Source organism: Phoca vitulina, unplaced genomic scaffold (assembly GCF_004348235.1).
Source record: "Phoca vitulina isolate PV1807 unplaced genomic scaffold, GSC_HSeal_1.0 scaffold31, whole genome shotgun sequence".
Lineage (NCBI taxonomy): Eukaryota > Metazoa > Chordata > Mammalia > Carnivora > Phocidae > Phoca > Phoca vitulina.
The window spans coordinates 6,308,688-6,328,488 of record NW_022589734.1 but is presented as its reverse complement, the minus strand read 5'-3'; the positions used below and the strand labels follow the sequence as shown (position 1 = coordinate 6,328,488).

The window sequence follows — 19,801 nt, the reverse complement described above, 5'->3', positions numbered from 1 at the left end:
AGCCAATGAAACATGCGGAAGTGGTGCCCATCACTCCTAGGGTTGAGGCATTTAAGAGCTGGTGTGTCACCTCTGTATTCCTCTCCCCTGACCCTAGACCCAGAGCTGCGAAGTTAGTTACCAAAGGCAGGGGTCAGCCCTCATCAGAGCAAGGAATAAACTTCGGTCGCGCTAAGTTACTGGGATTTTTGAGGTTATTTTTCGGTGGCAGCAGCTCATCCTTCACTACCCTGAATAATAACTGATAGGAAACTAAATTACGTTTCTAAGGACGTGTATTTTGAAATTGAATATTGTGGCAAATGTAATTAATATTACACTAAATTACTAAATACAAATCCACTTTATTGATTTTATTTTTTTTAAGTAGTGGGCGTGGAGCCCAATGCAGGGTTTGAACTCATGACTCTGAGATCAAGACCTGAGCCGAGATCAAGAGTTGGATGCTTAACCAATTGAGGCACCCAGGCGCCCCAATACAAATTCACTTTAAAATAGTTTCTGCTCCTTCTTTTATTTTAAAATGGCATAATAAACTATACATTAAATTTTAGATGTATCAGATATAAAATCTGGCTAAAGATTTATGAAATCATTAATGTTGAAAACACACAGACAAAATGAAATGCTGAACAGAATTTTAGCACTGGTAAGTTTTCTAAAATCGGCAGTATCCTCACGAAATGGCTACTGTCAGTGAAGGTCACTGTGAGTCTAGGACCTATAGTTTTCTTTTTACATGGGCTATCATTCCATAAGGAATTCCTAATGACAAAATCATCGTGGAACTCCAAGCAGGCTTCATTCATCATCCATGAGTAGTATCACTGACATCACCTTATTTCTGAAACTACCTAAAAAAAGTTTTTATTGGGCGCCTGGGTGGCTCAGTTGGTTAAGCAACTGCCTTCGGCTCAGGTCATGATCCTGGAGTCCCAGGATCGAGTCCCGCATCAGGCTCCCTGCTCGGCGGGGAGTCTGCTTCTCCCTCTCACCCTCCTCCCTCTCATGCTCTCTGTCTCTCATTGTCTCTCTCGCAAATAAATAAAATCTTTAAAAAAAAAATAAATAAAAAATAAAAAAAGTTTTTATTACTGTCAGATGTACCTCCTTAAATTTCACTGGTTCCAATTATTTCCGTACCTACATAGGTATTACACTATATCTTTACTTAAAAGCCACGGATGCCATTTGAGGGAGGATCACTGATGTACAATTTGAATCTCCTGACTGTACATACAGGGATGTCAGCATAAGACTGTATTGGAACATTTGGGAAGAGTTCGAGTTGGCATCGATTGTAGAGAAGATACTCTTTGCCAGGCAGAGTGGCTCACAGCAATAGTTATTTTGCAAACTGAAAGCATGATTACCTTGTGTTTCAGCCAATTGTAGGGTGAATTCCCTGAATGTCTAAATTTTAAATTCATACTGAAAAACTTTTAGACATTTAGAACAGATTTCATAGATGCTTATACTTTTAAATGTTGCCAAGCCTTTCTAAATAATGAATTAAACTAGGTAATTCCCAATTACTATTATAGAATAACTATGCAAGGCAAGGCTACCCACATTTTTGAGAGGATAAAGATTTTTTTTTGTCTTTTTCCGAATAAACATTGTTAAGACCGATGCCAAAGAGCTTACTGCCTATGTTTTCTTCTACGACTTTTATGGTTTCAGGTCTCACACTCAAGTGTTTCATTCATTTCAAGTTAGTTTTTGTGGATGGTGTAAGAAGTGGTCCAGTTTCATTCTTTTGCATGTAGCTGTCCAGTTTTCCCAGCAGCATTTACTGAAGAGACTATCCTTTCCCCTTGTATATGGTTGCCTCCTTTGTCAAATTAATAAATTAATAATAATTAATTGATTGACCATTTTTGCATGGGTTTATTTCTGGTGTCTGTATGCCAATACCATACTGTTTGATTACTATAGCTTTGTGGGGTAGTTTGAAATCAGGAAGCCTGATACCTCTGGCTTTGTTCTTTCTCAAGATTGCTTTGGCTATTCAAGATCTTTGTGATTCCATACAAATCTTAGGGTTATTTGTCATAATGGCTTCTATAAAAAAGAAAAGAAATATCAAGGGTTGGTGAGAACGTGGAGAAAAGGGAACCCAAGTGTACTGATGGTGGGAATGCAAATTCATGCAAACACCTTGGAAAACAATATGGAGGTTTCTCAAAAGAAGTAAAAATAGAACTATCATACAATCCAGCAATTTCACTTCTAGGTATCTATCCAAAGAAAATGAAAACACTAATTCAAAAAGATATATGTGCTCCTGTTTTCATTATAACATTACTTACAATAGCTAAGATATGGAAATGACGTTAAGTGTTCATCAATAGATGAAGAAGAGGTAATATACACACACACAGTGGAATACTACTCAGCTATAAATAAGAATGAAATCCTAAAAGAGGGGGTGCCTAGGTGGCTCAGTCGGTTAAGTGTCCAACTCCTGATTTCAGCTTAGGTCATGACCTCATGGGTCATGAGATCGAGCCCCACATGGGGCCCCATGCTGGGCATGGAGCCTACTTAAGATTCTCTCTCTCCCTCTCCCTCTGCCCAACCCACCCCATGCATGTACTCTCTCTCTCTCAAAAATAAATAAATAAATAAATAAATAAATAAATGAAATCCTGCCATTGCAATAACAAGGATGGACCTAGAGGGTGGTATGCTAAGTGAAATAATTCAGAGTAAAACACAAACAAACAAACAAAACAAAACCCAAATGCAGAGATACAGAGAACAGAGTGGTGGTTGCCAGAGGTGAGGGAGGTTGGGGGAGCTGGAAATGGGTGAAGGGAACCAAGAGGTACAAACTTCCAGGTATAAAATAAAAAAGTCAGAGGGATGTAAAGTACAGCATGGGGAATACAGTCGGTAATATTGCATTAACATTATACAGTGACAGATGGGAACTAGACTTATTGTGATCAGTTCGCAATGTATACAAATGTCAAATTACTATGTTGTACACATAAAACCAAAATAATATTGTATTTCAATTATACTTCAATAAAAAAAGAGTCACTGTACACTTAAAAACAGTGAAAAAAAGATTTCTGTCTTTTTAATTTTGGTCTGAAGTACATTCCCTTACATTAAAAATGTGTACTTGGTTGGAAGGAATTTCATTATAATTCACACAACTTGTTTTAACTAGATGGTTGGCAGATTACTTGTGCTTCATTTAAGAGTTTGGCTGAATACTCGTGAATTTGCAATACACAGACTTTTCTTAAAATCAAAACACATCTGGGATATTCCTAGATTTACTTTATTTTGTATTTTTCCTTATTCCTCACTTTTATTTTAATTTTTTATTTTTTTCCTACTTGATGACTGCATTGTGTGTTTTCCTGTAAGCATCCTCATACTTCTATGCAACATGGGCAGACATAGAAAACCAAATAAAGAGATCAAATATCACATCCAACCTATCAATGGAGTTTTTAAAACTGTAAAATATACCTCAGAGAACCATGTTTTCTTGACTCTCAGAATTTGTAATGGTTTATAAAGCCTTTCCCATCCTAGGAGCCGGACTGGGGCTTAAGTGACTAGTTAGATAGTGACAAGCTCTAAGGACTGTGTTCATGTTCTAGGCTGAGGGCTGCTGACACAGACTGGGACAACAAAACTGCTTCATGAACAGTAGTTACGAGGGCAAGCATTATCATTCTTCTCACCCTGGCCAACCCAGAAGCAACCTAAACAGATGGAAGAGGCTAACAGGCAAAGCCAGGAACGGAGAGAGAACTAAAGCAGCACGCAGAACAAAAAGACAGGCAAACCCTAGACAGAATTTCAGAGTCACGTACAAATGTGTTACAAAGCTCTACTCCCCCTTCCCTGGCTAACTCCCATTCATTCTTCAACCTCAGGCTGAATATCATTTCTTCGGGGTGGGGGGGGGAACACGCTTCCAAATGACCCTCTGGATGAGGATAAATCCCCTTTCTGGTACTTCCATAAAACTTTGTATTGTCCTTTCTGTTATATCCAGGTATCCACTTCAAAAAACATTTACTGGATCCTTACCATGTGCCAGGCACTGTTCTGTAAGACAAACACAACGTGAACAAAATTCTGCTCCTTTTCCCAGGGTTCCAATCTCTTAATGAGCTCACCATTCACCCAGATGCCCAGAATCTGTCTTGACTCTGTTCCTTCCCTCCTCCTCACATTACCTGAGTCACTAAGGCTTGCTGGGTTTGACCTCTGGATTCTCTCTTGAATCTAGCTTCTTTCCACCCCAACCACCGCTGCCAACTATCTGTCCTCTCCCCTGGGAACTATTCCCACAGCCTCCAGTCCCTACCCTCTCCAACCCAACCTACTTGCCTACAACTGGAGCCCCTAGAATGCAAATCGGATCATGATGCTCTCTTACATCACACCTGGCTAGGGTTTCTCCAATGTGTCTGGTGATTTGACACTGGGGATTTCCCTTGGTTCTCGTATCTTCTATCATGTACCCTGTACTTCTGCCATCTTGAACTATTTGTATTTTCCCACACACGTTCTACTCCTTTATGCCCATCAGTGACATCTAAAATGGTTCCTGGCACCTATTACATGCTAAAATGGTTCCTGGCACCTATTGATTAAAAGAATGAACAAATGAAGGTATTCGTGTTTATACACTTACTAGACCTTCTGCATGAATTGTCCTCTGTCTCCAGTCACCAATGTCTTCATCACATCTGCATCCCAAATGCCTAGCACAGCATTTGTAACCTAGTAAATGCTAAATAATGCTTGCAGAATAAATGGAGGGACAAATGACTGCTGGACAAATCATCTACCTTAGCCTAGGACACAAAGTGAAATATAAGCAAGGAGAGAGCAATGATTTTCTCCTTCCCAAAGAAGCCCAAAAGCCCTTCTACTTTCCTTCAGGAACATGAACTATGCAGGTCTTGAGAGGGAAAATCAGAATAACCTATTAGAGTGACCCCAGGGAGGACACATGCCCTTCTTGTTTTATTTTTCTTTTAATTCAGCTGATCTTGATTGAAGGACCATAAAGGGAGCACCATGTAATGGAAACAGAATTGCCCTGGGAGTCGGAGGACCTGAAGTAAATTTGAACACTCGCTCTACCTCTAATTAGCTATGTGACCTGGATCCAGCTGTATCAGAAGCCAGCCCACCCCGTGGACCTCCTACTTACGTAAGAATCTGAAATCCCTTTTTTCTGCTTTAGTTGGATTTCTGACTCCTGAAACTAACAGTGCTAATACCCCACTCTCATTGTCTCTTGTGGTTGCATCACTGTGTGAATAAGGCAAAAAATGACGTAGATGAAGCATGCCCGGATTATAGCAAAGCACTTGGCTAACGTCTCTTAAAATATTCTCGCAAAAGAGAAAAGAGGGCTCACCTGTTCACTTAAATGGATGTGAAACCTGTTGAACCAATATAAGCAAAATGTTCTGATTAACCAGCATGCATGGAAAGAGCTTGCCCGTGTCCTTTTGCAGGGCCTGAACCTGCCCCTATTCTACTTAGGGTTCTCAGCAGGCACTTGGAGGAGTGAAAAGCATGCTTATCAGATTTCTATGTCTCTTAAGGCTGAAAGAAATAGTTAATATAGTAGACGTATGAGTCGAGATTCAATAGCCTAAAGAGGCCCAGGAGAATGAGTTTAATAAGGAAAACAGGGAAAAGGCCCATTTAGGGCCATAGATCTCTGAAATAACCCTTATCTTCAGTTTTTCCCCAAATACATTTGGAGAATTTACCTAGCCTAGGAAATGAGACTCTCTGTTTTTCTTTTTGGTTTTTATGGCTTGTAATTAAGTTTCTTGTCTATTTGTGCATTTTTATTCTACTTCCACAGATAGGGTATCATTTCTTAATTGTGACTGTTCTTAGAGTTATTTGGGAAAGTTGCCCATTTACGATTAATTAGCTTTTTGATTATTTTGTGTTTAAGAGCCTTGAGGCCTTTAGGCATATGCACCTGAAAATTAAAATGTATTAACATTAACATAATGAAATCAAAATGATTTTATGCTACTTCATGACTTACATTGATTTGAAATGTTATTTAAGTGTAATTCATAGGTTATTTCTCACCAGCACAATGGCTTTTATTCCCCTCATTTTCATCTGCAAGAAAGTCTCAAGATTTCTCAAATCCCTTCTCATGTAAAAAACTATTCATCTTGGCTTCTATTATTCTTTCTTGTTATGGCTTCCATCCTTCTAGGTCTTCTCTTATTTACGGTTTTGGCCAGCAAGCACAGCCAGTCTTTCTGCAGCCAGAAAGTACATCACTTTCCCCTCCAGGCCTTGTGCCCAATGCGTCTTTAGAGCAAAGGGACCTTCTCTGAGCTCAGGGGAGGGTGCAGGGAACAAACTCTGGCTCAGATTCATGTCCTCACTGGACCTGATGAGGGGAACTCATACCAGAATCCAAACGCAAACATGCGTATTAGAAAAAGCCTGCAGAGATGCTGGGAGGGAGGCAAGTTGGGGGGGGGGGGGCGCGGTTCCTGGGCATTTGTCTAGACATTAATAAAACAGTAGTTCATTTTTCTTATGGATATTATTTTCATGAGTTTGGCTCCTCTGGCAGTGAATCCCCCAAGAAGACACGAGGATGGTGGCAGGACCCAGGAACAAAGCTCAGAACCCATTCTACGATAAATGTGATATGGTTATCACTTGGTTTCATCATCCACGTATTCAATGACTCATTCAGCAAACACTGATCAATCTGCTAAGCTTTCTACTAGGCACTGGGATTACCAAGGTGAATAAGACACAGGCTCTGCACTCAAACCGCTCAAGTTCCTCCCATTCATCCAACAATTAGATGCCTACAAAGTGGAAGGCTCCGCCCAGCACACATCACTCTGAGGGCCTTCGGGAGCTTAAAGACTAGGAGAAAAGACAGGCTGTGCTGTGGTCTAAGAAAAGTTTAGAGAAAGTGCTCTCTGAAGTCTGAACAAGAAGAAACTGCTTTAGCAGAGAAAGTTTAGAGAGGGTTTAAGGAAAGGAAGCCGGACAAGAAGGTATCCCACAGGGAGAAGGCAAAAAAACCAACTGGAATCTCCCCTAAGTGATCACACACACATCTGCCACCCTGAAAACAGAACAGGAGTGTTTCATTTCTTAGATAACCACAGAATGGTTGAACTGGGGCGGGGCAGGGGGGAACGGGAAGAAAAAGAAATGAAGCAAAATCTTTGTTTAAAAAAAACAAAACAAGAAAAAGACCCAAACAACCTATCCTTTCCTCCCCTGTCAAACTTGGGGTTCCTCTTCTTCCCTGCCATCTATCCAGAAGACAATGTCTGTAATCTCCAACCCCGTACTGGCAGGCCTCACAAAATGTAAAGCTAAAATTACAGTTACCACCACCAGACAGAGCTCCACATTAAATTAGAAAATAAAATTGGGAGACATAATGTATTTTGAGTAAGAGGAAAATAAAGCAGAAACAATGTGTATATATAAACACATCAAGGAGTATACATATGTTATGTGTTGGTATATATAGATGTTGTATTGTGGATAATGCTCTTCCCACTAACCTGTTTTTTAAAAAACAGTGCAGGTATCCACATAAAGAAACCGCCCACATTCTGAGAACAGTCCTGATGCTCTGCCCACCCTCCTTCTGCCCCACCGCTCTCCAGCTCCAGCATCGAGCTTGACTTCTTACCCTCTTGACATCCTTTCCTTGCTCATCATCTACTGTCTGGAAAAGTCAGTCACTTAGAAGTCACAAGGACGCCTTGCCTTATCCTCAAGAACCCACCACCTTCCCCGTACCTGCACCCTTCGAGACTGACCCTCATTTTCTGAGCTGAATTGTAAAAATCTGAGCCAGTTTTGTTCTACTACAATCAGCTCATTTCGCCAGTATGCTCACTGAAATTTCTCTGTGACATTTCATCAGCTACAGAATGTAAGCGATGAACCATTTACCGGACAGAGGTACAGCCAAAGCAGTGGGTCATCCTGGAGTTCTAGGCTACATAAGGTTGAAGTGGGTAGAGGTGGGCAATACCGGATGTTTAGGATCTCAGGAAAAAGGTGTTCATAACAATTCTGGTTCAGAGAAACGAAATCTTGGTCACAAGATTACCAGTCTCTACCGACACATTTCTATCCCCTAAGGCTAAATTTTTTTCCCCATCCATTATATGAAGGGGTTGGCAAACCATGGCCATTGGGCCAAATTTAGCCATGCCCGTTTATGTATATATTGTCTGGAGACCAGCCCACACACATAAAAATATTTATTCTCCAGACCACTACCTAAAAGTTTGCCGATTCCTACCTGAGATTTATCACCAGATATCACCTCCTAATATCACTGAATACCACTGCCATTTCTTCCTCCAAAATGCTTTTCCATTTAATAACACCCTCATTTCCAATGATCATATATTATGACTCACACTCTCTCCACTTCATGGTTTGGGCTATCTTCCCTCTCCCACACCCATCCTCAACATTGCTGCCAGGCTGATCTTCTAGTCACTTACTGAATCCTCTTAACCCATGCTCAAAGACTTATATGCTCTTAATTGCCACCAAAGCCAGTTTCCTAAGCACCCCCAAGTCTCACCTCTGCCCTCTGCCCTGTTTGGCTGGTGCCCTCCCCGCTGCTTGCACACTTCAAGCTCTCCTCCCCTACTGCTCAGGCTTCTGGTGCCTCCGCTGCCCAGCCCAGACCCAGCGTTGCTCCCATCTCCTCCAGCGGATCTTCTCCTGATGGTCCACTGATGCCCCACTGGCCACTCCACATTCTGCTCTTTTGTTTAATTCGTGCTGCCAAGTATTCACTCACTCCCTGTTCATTTCCTGCTGAATTATCTGCTCACCTTATAGATTCCGATGGCTAAAAAAAATAAAGACAAAGACTACAAGAGAGATTCTGCTGAGAGGAATTCATCTGGGGGAAGATCCTCTCTTGGATGTGGCTTCCAAAACTGTACCAGATCTCAACATGTGGGCCACCTACGCTCGAGGTACATTATACTTAGGATTTATGTCACATACTTTACTGTTTTCAAGGTATTTCACATTTTTGCCTTTTATCTCCTAGAAGAGATTGGAGTATGGGATATAGATTGCAGTGCTAGGTAATAAGTAGAGGAACAAAAAAACTATACCCGGCTTTAAAACCTCCAAGACTTGTTTATTTTCCCTATCTTCATATGAAAAGCCAGAACTCTTAATCACTTGCTTACCAGATATAGCAAATTTGGGAAGAAAAGGAAACTCCTCCCGCAGGGCATATGCTCTGGTCTCAGATACTCATTTGAATTGTCAGGTCTTTAAGAGGCTGAATATTTATAAATATACTGTTCTGGGAACTCCTGTACTTTCATCAAAATAATATAACCTTGCTATAAAATCCCTAAGAGAGGATGGGAATTTTCCTCCCCTGCTTTCTGCTTTTTCTTTGTTCCTCGCTCTCTCCTTAGCCCTCTCTCCACTGCCACCATGACGCTCCAGCATCACCCTCAGCATCTGACCCACTAGCCTAGAGGTCACCGACTGCCGAGTTGGGCCACTGGAAAATGACCTTAATGTACAATGTTAGCTCAAATGACAATTCCTGCCTCTCTTAAAAGCTATTTTCATTATTCTCTTAAAATCATTGCAAACCCCCAGTCTTCTACCCCAGCCCACCAATTATTAACTGTTGTCTGGGAACTTTCATTTCTAACTGCTTTTTCAAACATAAATGAAAGAACTAAAAATTAACAGCTGAAAGAAGAGATGAAAAGCAATATGCTTCAAACTCATTTTTAGCCATTACAGGTCAAAAGGAGCTAAGTGTCAGCCTTAAAAAAAAAAAAAAAAAGCTTCCTTCTTATGAATTGGTACAACGTATGTAGGAGATGATACCTCAAACCCCAAATGGGTTTTGAACACAAACATTTAAGTTGGGTTCCAGTTTCTAAGTCAACATTAGCCAGCTGGACCATACCAAACAATGGGAAAGCCGGTCGGGCTGGGCAGGGGCAAGTAACCATTATTGTTAATCACACTGCTAGTTTGTTAGGTGCCATCAATTTTTTGCTGCCAAATTCTGAAACCTTTCTCTTTAAAAGGCTGAGAGCCACTGCTTTCACAGAGAAGGTAGGTGGCAGAAAGGGTTTGGAAAGGTTAGGTGTCTGTGTGAATCAGTTTTTAGAAAGATCTGAAATCCGAAACAGCAGTGTGCATGCACTCGAATGTGCAAAACCGGAAGAAAGTAATCCTGGGTTGAAAAATCAAAGCCATTTACAGTAGACACACATCCAGGAAAGGGGGGCAGTCTTTAAATATATAGTTAGCCTTTTAGCCTCTCTCTGTGGAAAACTCTGGATTGCCAGAGAAACAGTCAGATTTCCCTTGCTATCTTATTGGTCATGAACTTTCAGAGTGATTTTATATCTAGCTATTTTCACAAATGCCTAAATGATCAACCACTTCAGCAGATGGCTTTTCTCACCCATAGTCTCATCTATTAGCTAAATCTGCTCTGCTCCCCTCAAAGCAGATCCTTCCCAGGTCCAAGGCATCACTAGTAACGTTATCCACAAGTATTAACAATTCTGGCCTGCCATTTGCAAATGCCGGTCTTCAGTAGACTGATACATACTGGGAATCTTCAGGCAATGGTGGGAGGGGCTGGAGCCCAGCTAGGAAAGCCCATGCACTGATCCCACCAAGGAAGGCGCTTGCAGAGTCGTAAACAGAAAACATGGCTGTTAAGACAGCTGGTACACTACGGACCGGCTGGTTGTCTGTCCCGCAGCCATACCCCAGGCCCACAGCCTCTAGCTGACCATCTGAATACTGGTGTTCATTAATCTTGAGAGTTTAGGTTCAGGTTTTGGTTCAGTCTTGTGGTGGGGTGCGCTCCTTTCTGCTGGTCTTGAGTTTCCATGTGTAGAGAAATTTCCAGTAGAGCAACTGTTCTGACCTCTCCCTCTGCCTGTTACTGGGTCCCTGTTGAAGAAGTAAGTTACTTGATTGGTCCATCTTTCTGAATGGGGTGGAGCTAATCTATTAGAAGACCTCAAACAGTGGGAATTTGCTTTTTTCCTATGCTTCCACCTCAGCTAGCTGGTATGGTCCAGCTGGCTAATGTTGTGAGGCCATATTACATAGTCCACCATCCCCTAAGGTGGGCTGGAGAGGGGGGCGGAGGTGGTGGGAAGGAAGTGATTGGTAGGCCCCTTGGATGGAAAACCAGGTTGTCCAATCAGCTTGGGAGAAATCGAGTTGCCATTCTGTCTCCTCTATCTACTTAGATGTCTTATTCTTAATTTGCTTTAAACTTAGAAGAGGAAGAAGTGACTCTTCTGGTTGCAACTGACAGCAATTAAACTTGAATTTACAATAGCAAAAGGTTAATTTATTATAAAAATGTTCAGGTGACTGTGAAACCTAAGGGGAGCCTCAGGAAAAATTCCACCTGGGAAATTAAAAATCATCCTGCCTCTCATTCTGTATCTGCTTTCTTCTTTTTCTGTCTGCTGACTCTCAAATCCAAAGTATGAGACACATGGCCATCCCATCAAATGTTCCCCAGCTTAACAGCTGCTAACTTCAGGCACTGAAGAGATACTGTATTATTTGTTGCCTTAAATCCACAATTCCTGGGCTAAAATTGTGATCGCCCCAGCCTAGGTCAGGGGCCCACTCCTGCCAACCGTCTAGATGGAGCGGAGCTAATAATTAAGGAAAGGGGTGTGGTAAAGCAAAACAGCTAAAGTCCCACTAGACTTTTGACTACTGAGCTGCACAGGTGAAGGAACCCCCAAGGGCATGAGTCTCCAGGGCAGCAAACCCTTTACAACCTGATCTGAACATTCTTAATTCTGCCATGTTTTAATCCTAAAGATTCATCGAAGCTATTATGAATAAAATGCCCACATAATTTATTATTCAAACCAACACATTTTTGAGAGTAAAAATGGATGTGGCAAATAATTAAAATTATATTATTTTTGAAGCATATACCTGTTAACAAACTCGTTTTCTTACACTGATGGATCTACAGAATCACTTTATTCAGAAACTATTTCCAAGAACAAATTTTTTCTAGAACAAATATGTTCATATATATTAAAGCAAAATAAAAAAACTTCTTTATATTAATTTTATGAACATTTAAAAGCAGTATAAACAATAATTGGTCTTCATATATTTACAAACCTTGATGACTTTCATAACCATACCTCTTAAATTCTATCCCCGGTATTTTTCTAAAAATACAGGTTTCCAATATGACCTTGGTATTTTAAACTTTTGTCATGAAATTGCCTGCAATCTTCTCTGAAGTTCCATTTTGTACAAGTTGAGACTGCTGACACCTTCAATGGACTCTTCTGTGAAGACCACTCTATTTTGATTTTTGAAAACACCCTCTGAGGGTGTGTGATATGCTCAGAACAAGTCCTACCAAATGGAGAATATTCTCGATTCTATTTTTTATTGGAGCATAATATTTCAGCTATAATACTTTCAAAGGAAATGCCTTATCTGCTTCCATTCAGAGTATATGGGTCCTTAACAACTATATTAACAAGAACAAGCTCTTCATATAAATTGTCTCTATTTATGATTCTGTTGAATGTTTTGCCAAATTTAAATGATGCAATATTACAAGTCATCTCAATTTCATTCCATTGTGCTACAGCATAAAAATTTATCTAATTAAATACAGAAGTTACGTTAAAAAATCCTTCCCATGGTAGAGTTATACTAAATCAGAATTTTTTACAGATTTTTAAAATTAAGTTTTGTGTACCACTGGGCCCTTGTCATGTGCTCTTTCAGTCCCTGCTATCCTTTTGTGAGGCCATATTACAGTATTTTCTAGTTTTTAGGCCTTGTTTTTAATAACTGCAATTCTCTAAAAGCTTCAAAATGCTGATGTTTCTGGTGTTCTATTATTTGAATGCTTTAAGATTTCCAATCGATTTTGGGGAAAGAAATATAGCCAAGATGTAAAGGATTCATATATTCAATAACATTTAGAATAGTGAGGGGAGATACAAATTAGTTTTTCAAGGGCTGAGCCATTGCTAAAATTTGACTGACAACAGGCAGCAAAGACAGCAAGTATGACAGTTCTTGCCAAACCGAGGTGTTTTTTGTATTTAACTTCAGCTTTGTGGCAAAAATTTTATAGTGATATATATATATATATATATATATATATATATATATATATATCTCACAATCAATTCCAAGTATATTTCTGATCCACTTTTCTAAATTTAGTAAGCTGTTTTTACTAAAACACTGCACTCTACAAAATTTTAATATGCTATCATTGCAAAACTAAATAATTTGTCCATAAATGTTGAACCTCGGGACTGGATTAGCAATCATAAGTACAATAATGTCAGATGTGTTTCCATGGACAGAATGAACTTCCAAAAACTTTCCTTTCATCTCATGAATTGGATGGAAAAAAAAAAAACCTGAAAATTTATTGGAATTAATTTAACTAATTTTCTACTTGAAGTATCTGATGAGATGACACTGATAGAAGATAGGCATGATCATCAACATCACTGATCATCAGGGAAATGCAAATCAAAACCACAATGAGATATCACTCACACCTGTCAGAATGGCTGTTATCAAAAAGACAAGAAATAAGTGTTGGTGAGGATGTGGAGAACAAAGAACCCTCATGCGCTGTTGGTGGGAATATAAATTGGTGCAGCTACTGTGGGAAATAGTATAGAGGTTCCTCAGAAAATTACAAATAGAACTACCATAAGATCCAGTAATTGCACTACTGGGTATTTATCCAAAGGAAACGAGAACACTAATTTGAAAAGCTATATGCACCCCCATGTTCACTGCAGCATTACTTACAACACCCGTTATGGAAGCAACCTAAGTACCCATTAATGGATAACGGATAAAGAAGATGGCACACACAGACACATACATAGTGGAATATTACTTAGTTATAAAAAGAATGAGATCTTACCATTTGCAACAACATGGATGGACCTAGAGGGTATTAATGCTAAGTGAAATAAGTCAGACCGAGAAAGACAAATACTGTATGGTCTCACTTATATGTGGAATCCAAAAAACAAAACAAATCATAAATACAAAGAACAAACTGGTAGTTGCCAGAGGGGAGGAGGGGGATGGGCAAAACAGGTGAAGGGGATTAGGAGGTATAAACTTCCAGTTATAAAATAAGTAAGTCATGAGGATGAAAAGTACAGCATAGGGAATATAGTCAATAACACTGTAATAATGTTGTATGGTGACAGATGGTGACCACATCTACTGTACATGTAATGTACAGAATTGTTGAATCACTATGTGTACACCTGAAACCAATATAACACTGTATGTAAAAAAAAAAAAAAACTGGCATGGTCATGTAACTGTCTGCAAAGTTCTTTTGCTAGTGGAGCCAAGATATCAACAGCTACAACTATACTTTTAATGTGCGTGGAAGAAAACTGGAACGCCAAAATGAGTGAAATTAACTTAGAACAACAGTTCTTTGACCTCGATGAAAAGCTATTTTTCCAAAATAATATGCAAAAACGCTGCATGTGTTAAACTCTCACCTATGGAATTTTTAGGTTAGATGCGAATGCTTCTTCAACAGATTGATTTCTTTGGGTTTTCTCCTGGTCAGTGATATTGTTATGGCCCTTATGTGAATGGTACATATCTGAGACGTTACACATTTAATATCAACTTCCTTGAAAAATGGAAACCTGGTCATTCATTTTCCCTTTTAAAAGGGCACTTTTTGGGGACAGTGAGGAATAACTGCTACTAAAAGAATTAATTTTGAAAGATTAAAAAAAACACTAACAAAAAGCAAAATAAATGAATAGCTTCAGATGTGACAATGTGACAAACCCCTATAGCAAGAGCATGCAGACTCTCCTCTAGACCTAGAGGCTCTACTGCAGAGCTGCTTGGCCTCCTTCCCCCTCATACTTCAACCCAATTTGTTACAACATTGCAAGCTGACTGAGGGCCCGCCCATGTCTCCTGGAAGCTATGGGAAGGGCCCTGGCACGGCTGGCTGATAGACCACAGGGCTGGCAGGGGTAGCAGTACCCAGGGCTTCTCCCACCACCACTCTGGACTGGGAGGAGCTAACTGTCCCAGCCCAGCACCCGGGTCTCAGTGCACTGTTTCGCAGAGAGCACCCCGCATACCACCCGTAAAGGGCGGTGTTGTTTAAGCTGCGTCTGAAAGGCTTGGGAAAAGGGAGGGAGGTTATTGCTGGTGAGACTCAGATTTCACTGAGAACCCTGTTCACTGTATATGCTTCTCACTTACTATTGGAGGAACGGCGGGGCAGGGCTGGAAGGGCAAAGCAAGGGTCTATCAAGTCCATCCTGGTTTATTTTATTTTATTTTTTAAAAGATGTATTTACTTATTTGAGAGAGAGAGAGTAAGCACAAGCAGGGGGAGGAGCAGAGGGAGAGAATCCCAAAAAGACTCTCTGCTGAGCGTGGAGCCCAACTCGGGGCTCAATCCCAGGACCCTGAGATCATGGCCTGAGCTGAAATCAAGACACTTAACTGACTGAGCCAGCCAGGTGCTCCTAGCCCATCCTGGTTTATTTTAATGCAACCAGCAATAATGACGGTTTATTTTAAACATGAGGAATCCGAGACAAAGCTAATTTGGAAGGTATAAAGGCAAAAACTGGGACTGTCCTGAGCAAACTGAGATGTGTTTGGGTCACCCCATCAACTAATGACTTTGCTGAGAAAACACAATGAATAGAGCTAAACATCATTAAGTACTTACACAAAGCACATGCAAAGAGCTTTAGGGGTATTACCTTTTTTAATGTTCCAGTGAGCACATCTATATATATAAATAGGTATTATTTCTTCGTCAGACTTCCTTCCTTCAGTTTTCTTAGCACAGAGCTGAGGTACTCGAGGCATTGCCCGAGTCTGAAGTTTTACCCAAGATTCAGAGAGTAACATGCTGAGTGGCAGGACTCACTTACATGATAGACAGACATTTGTTGGTTTAGTCTGCAGAACAACCCTAACTGCTTCTTTTAAAAAGGGTTGCCCAATTTTCTTTGGGTGAGCCAACCCTATCTATGTCAATCACTATGGTGCTCTACCCACCCACTCCCCCCAAAAAAGTACAAGGCAGGACCCATCATTTGTCTCTTAAGGATTTGGATCTTTTTTTTTTTTTTTTAAGATTTTATTTATTTATTTGAGACAGAGAGAAAGCGCACGAGAGTGGGGTGAGGGGCAGAGGGAGAAGCAGGTTTCCCACTGAGCAGGAAGCCCCCGCAGGGCTCTATCCCGCTGGGATCATGACCTGAGCCGAAGGCAGACAGACGCTCAACCGACTGAGCCACCCAGGTGCCCCTCAGGATTTGGATCTTGAATGAAAAGTCACAAGGACAGAAACGCTCTATTTCAAGTCATTCCAGTGACACCACCTTGGAGGAGCTGTCCTACATACCAGAGCTACCTTGGTGCCTCCCCTTTTTGAGGGTTCACTGTTGAAGGCCTCACCAGTTCTGTGAATGACTCAGTGTCCTTTGAATACATTCTAACCTTCCCCTCCCTTTTAAATTTACGTTAGCCAGAACTGGTTTCTAGAGCTTACAACCAAAGCACCTTGCCCCTCAGAAATGAAATCCAGGTGTGTCTGACTCTGGAGTCTATGCTCTTTGCCCCAGTGGCCTCAGATCTTCCTCAGCCGCCACCTGGTGCCAGACGGGCCTGCCCTTGGCTGTGCTAGAGTGGGAACACACTGGAAGGAAACAGCACAGACCTCTCCTCCGGAAGCTTCTACCTGTAGCACCTGGCCCTGCTCCACTCCTGGCAGCTTTGGCTGGCCTTCATTTCCCCAGGGTTGTCTGCGAGAGATACTTTTTAATGCACTACCCTCCTCCTCAGATCTTATTTAGTCTGCATTCTGCTTCCACAGAGTCCCAGGCAGCTGTTAGCAGCCCTGTGAAAAGCAGCATTTCTATGAATACTTTCCAGCCTCCACATCAGCCTCTTTTGCAAGATGCTGAAGAAAAGGCGGTCCCCAAGCGGCCAGAATTTCTCACTGTACCACACACATTTTTCCAAGCTGGAGGACAGGAGGGAGGAAAAGGGCAGCAGCGGTGGAGAACAGAGAACTGGATCAGATACTCAAATAGGCTTTTTAAACAATGTCAAGTGGGCAAAACTGCTGATGCGAAGAATCGTGTAAAAAGTGCATCTTCATAAAACAACGCATTTGCAAAGGACACTGCCCCCAGCTTGGTACAACTGGCATTTGCTTCTGCCAAGATTCCGGAGGCCCCTTCCGATCATTTCTGTGGAGGGAAGAGAGAAAGCACTGAGGAGGATGCAATCACAGGGAAGCAGGAAACCGACACGGAATGAAAAGAAAATATAGGCCACTGCTACACCCGGCGTTTAAGTAGTTAGTGACTACGGTCTGAGTCAGAATTGGTTTCTCCAAGCAAAAGAGCAAAATATGATCTCATTGAAGATGTTCTGGTGCACAGAACTGGAGAAATGGCTTTGTGCCAGTTTGCTATTTCTGCACACAATGACATCACCAAGCCAAAGGGAACCAAACTGGGAGAAAATGATCCCAAACTTTAAGCTCCAGCAAACACGGAGAACTCTATGGGGAGCTTCCAAGAACAGTAGCCATTAGCTTCCATCCATTTCACTCACTCAGCTTATGGATGAGCACATTGAGGCCCAGAGAGAGTAAAGGACTTGGTCCAAGGTCACAGACCCCATTAGTGACAGATCTGAGATTAGAAATCAAGCTTTCTAATTCCATTCTTCAACACTCACTCCTCTTTCCCATGTCGCCCTGGTTCACGCGAGTCAGGTCGGAAGGACTCAAGTGCAGTTTTCATCTCCCAAAGACCCAGACCGACCCTCCAAAGAAAACCACCGGGGAAGTACCACACGGTCTGCTTCACCTCTTCGTCCTCCCCAAATACTTCAGTCTGAAAACACGTGTTTGCTCCAACCTCTCAGGTTCCCTGGGGTTCACTCTGGCCAGAGCTGCCAGTGCCGAGCTGGGTGCAGCCGGAGTAGATGCACGCCTCCCACAAGACCCCTTCTTCAATGGGAGAAAAGCACCCCTTGCCTCCCACATGTAAGCTTCTAGCTTCCTGGTTCATTGATGTTCCAGGTTCCCTAGGGCAACTGAGATGTTGCTTGGCTTAATGCAGCAGTCTTAACCTCATCTTCACACTGCTATCCCCCTGTGAAGGGACAGGGGTTCACCCTGAAAAGGGACCCAAGTGCTGCTGGGAGCTGCTCTCAGGACAGCTGCTCTCAGGAGGGCTGCACAAGTGAGGTGTAGGCAAGACAAAGTCAACTGAAGAAGCAACTCTTCGCAGAAAGTGAAAACAACAACAACAAGGACTACGCAGATCTTAGATCTAATACAAGGATCAACTCAGACAAGGTCTGCTGAGTGCCCCGCGGGGTACGTGTCACTCTGCTGTTAGAGACACAGGAAGAGCATATTGCTCCCCCAACAAATACTAAAACCTAGAGGAGAAACACGACAGTCAAAAGATCTCAACACCTTCGGCTTTATGAGAAAATCGGACTTCTTATTGTCAAATTGTTAACTTGGCCCATCTGATTTCCATCTTGGCATTGCTTTTCTCCTATTGGTGCTCTTGAATAATGACTCTGAGAAATGAAATAGCCAAAAGCCCGGTGACAAGGACAAGAAGAAAAAAGTAGAGCCTGAAATCTCTACCACCTCAAAAATACATCTACTAAGATAACCTAGAGCCGACTTATTATCAGAGGAAGATGGATCTCCAATTTAGAACTATGAAATATGAAAAAAAATTTTAAATCATTTCTTATCCTGTTAAGATTTGTCCTAGATTCCATTCTGTGAAACTGTTAGTAGCATCAAATTGCCTAACGCAACAAATATTTAAGTCTTAAACACCCCCAGGGAGGCTCCCCTACCCCCAGGAGTCCCCAGTACAGGCTGCTAAAGCAGATGTGTTTGGAAGAGATTTTTATCCCTCTCAAAACTGGCTCCAGAGCTGTATAATTAGCTATCTGATCCCTAAATTGTAGCAATTTGAGGAAAGAGGACAGAAAATTATTTGTTTAATTCACAATGAAAGATAATGTAAAACACTTCATTGGCTTCAAATGCTCCAGCTCCTATTACAATGAGAGGTTAATGGATTAACCTTTTGGAGTAAAGGGCAATAAAGGGATTACATTTTTAAAGCAGACAATTTCTAAAATTCTACTTAAAATGAACCTAAGACTAACAAAATCACCTACATCTATGGCTCTTAATCAGAACAACACTGAGGAAAATATTTAAAATGTATTTAGAAAACTGTAAGGCGTTTGAAGGACACTATTGGTGTTCACTGTCAACGTGGTATACCCTATTTACCACAGTAATAGTACACGCTCTTAACTGAAGGGGTGAAATAACGTTTGGTGAAACATTTTGATTTCTATTATTAAGAAAGGAACACAATGTTCCTCTTACTCATTTTTTTTCCTGACATTTAATCCATGACAGTCAATTATTTCAGATACTGTTTAGTTTGTCCTTCATCTGACATTAAGAATTTCATTCTCAACAGGCCTGGCAAAAAGATCCACTCTTTATAACTGCTCAAAACTGAGCAGAGTTGCAATGATGCAGACTGCCTGTCACTGTCCCCAGATTTTGATTTCCTCTTCTGCTTGCACTAGTCTCTCTGTAACTCTGGGAAATGTAACATAAATTCAAACTCTTTCATTTCTCATGTGGATTCGA

At 41.2% G+C, this 19,801-nt stretch overlaps 1 protein-coding gene across 16 annotated transcripts in view; it reads right to left on the bottom strand.

The window, feature by feature from the left end:
• Positions 1 to 19,801, bottom strand: part of FARS2 (phenylalanyl-tRNA synthetase 2, mitochondrial) — a 715,905-nt gene that overhangs the window by 400,449 nt on the left and 295,655 nt on the right. The window contains exon 5 of one of the 16 annotated variants that reach the window (XM_032424631.1): positions 16,440 to 17,336. The exons of the other annotated variants lie outside the window; for them this stretch is intronic. Coding sequence (XP_032280522.1) covers positions 17,242 to 17,336 — 95 coding nt within the window. The 3' untranslated portion in view covers positions 16,440 to 17,241. Of the gene's footprint in view, positions 1 to 16,439; positions 17,337 to 19,801 lie in introns of those variants that run through there. 16 annotated transcript variants of the gene reach the window in all.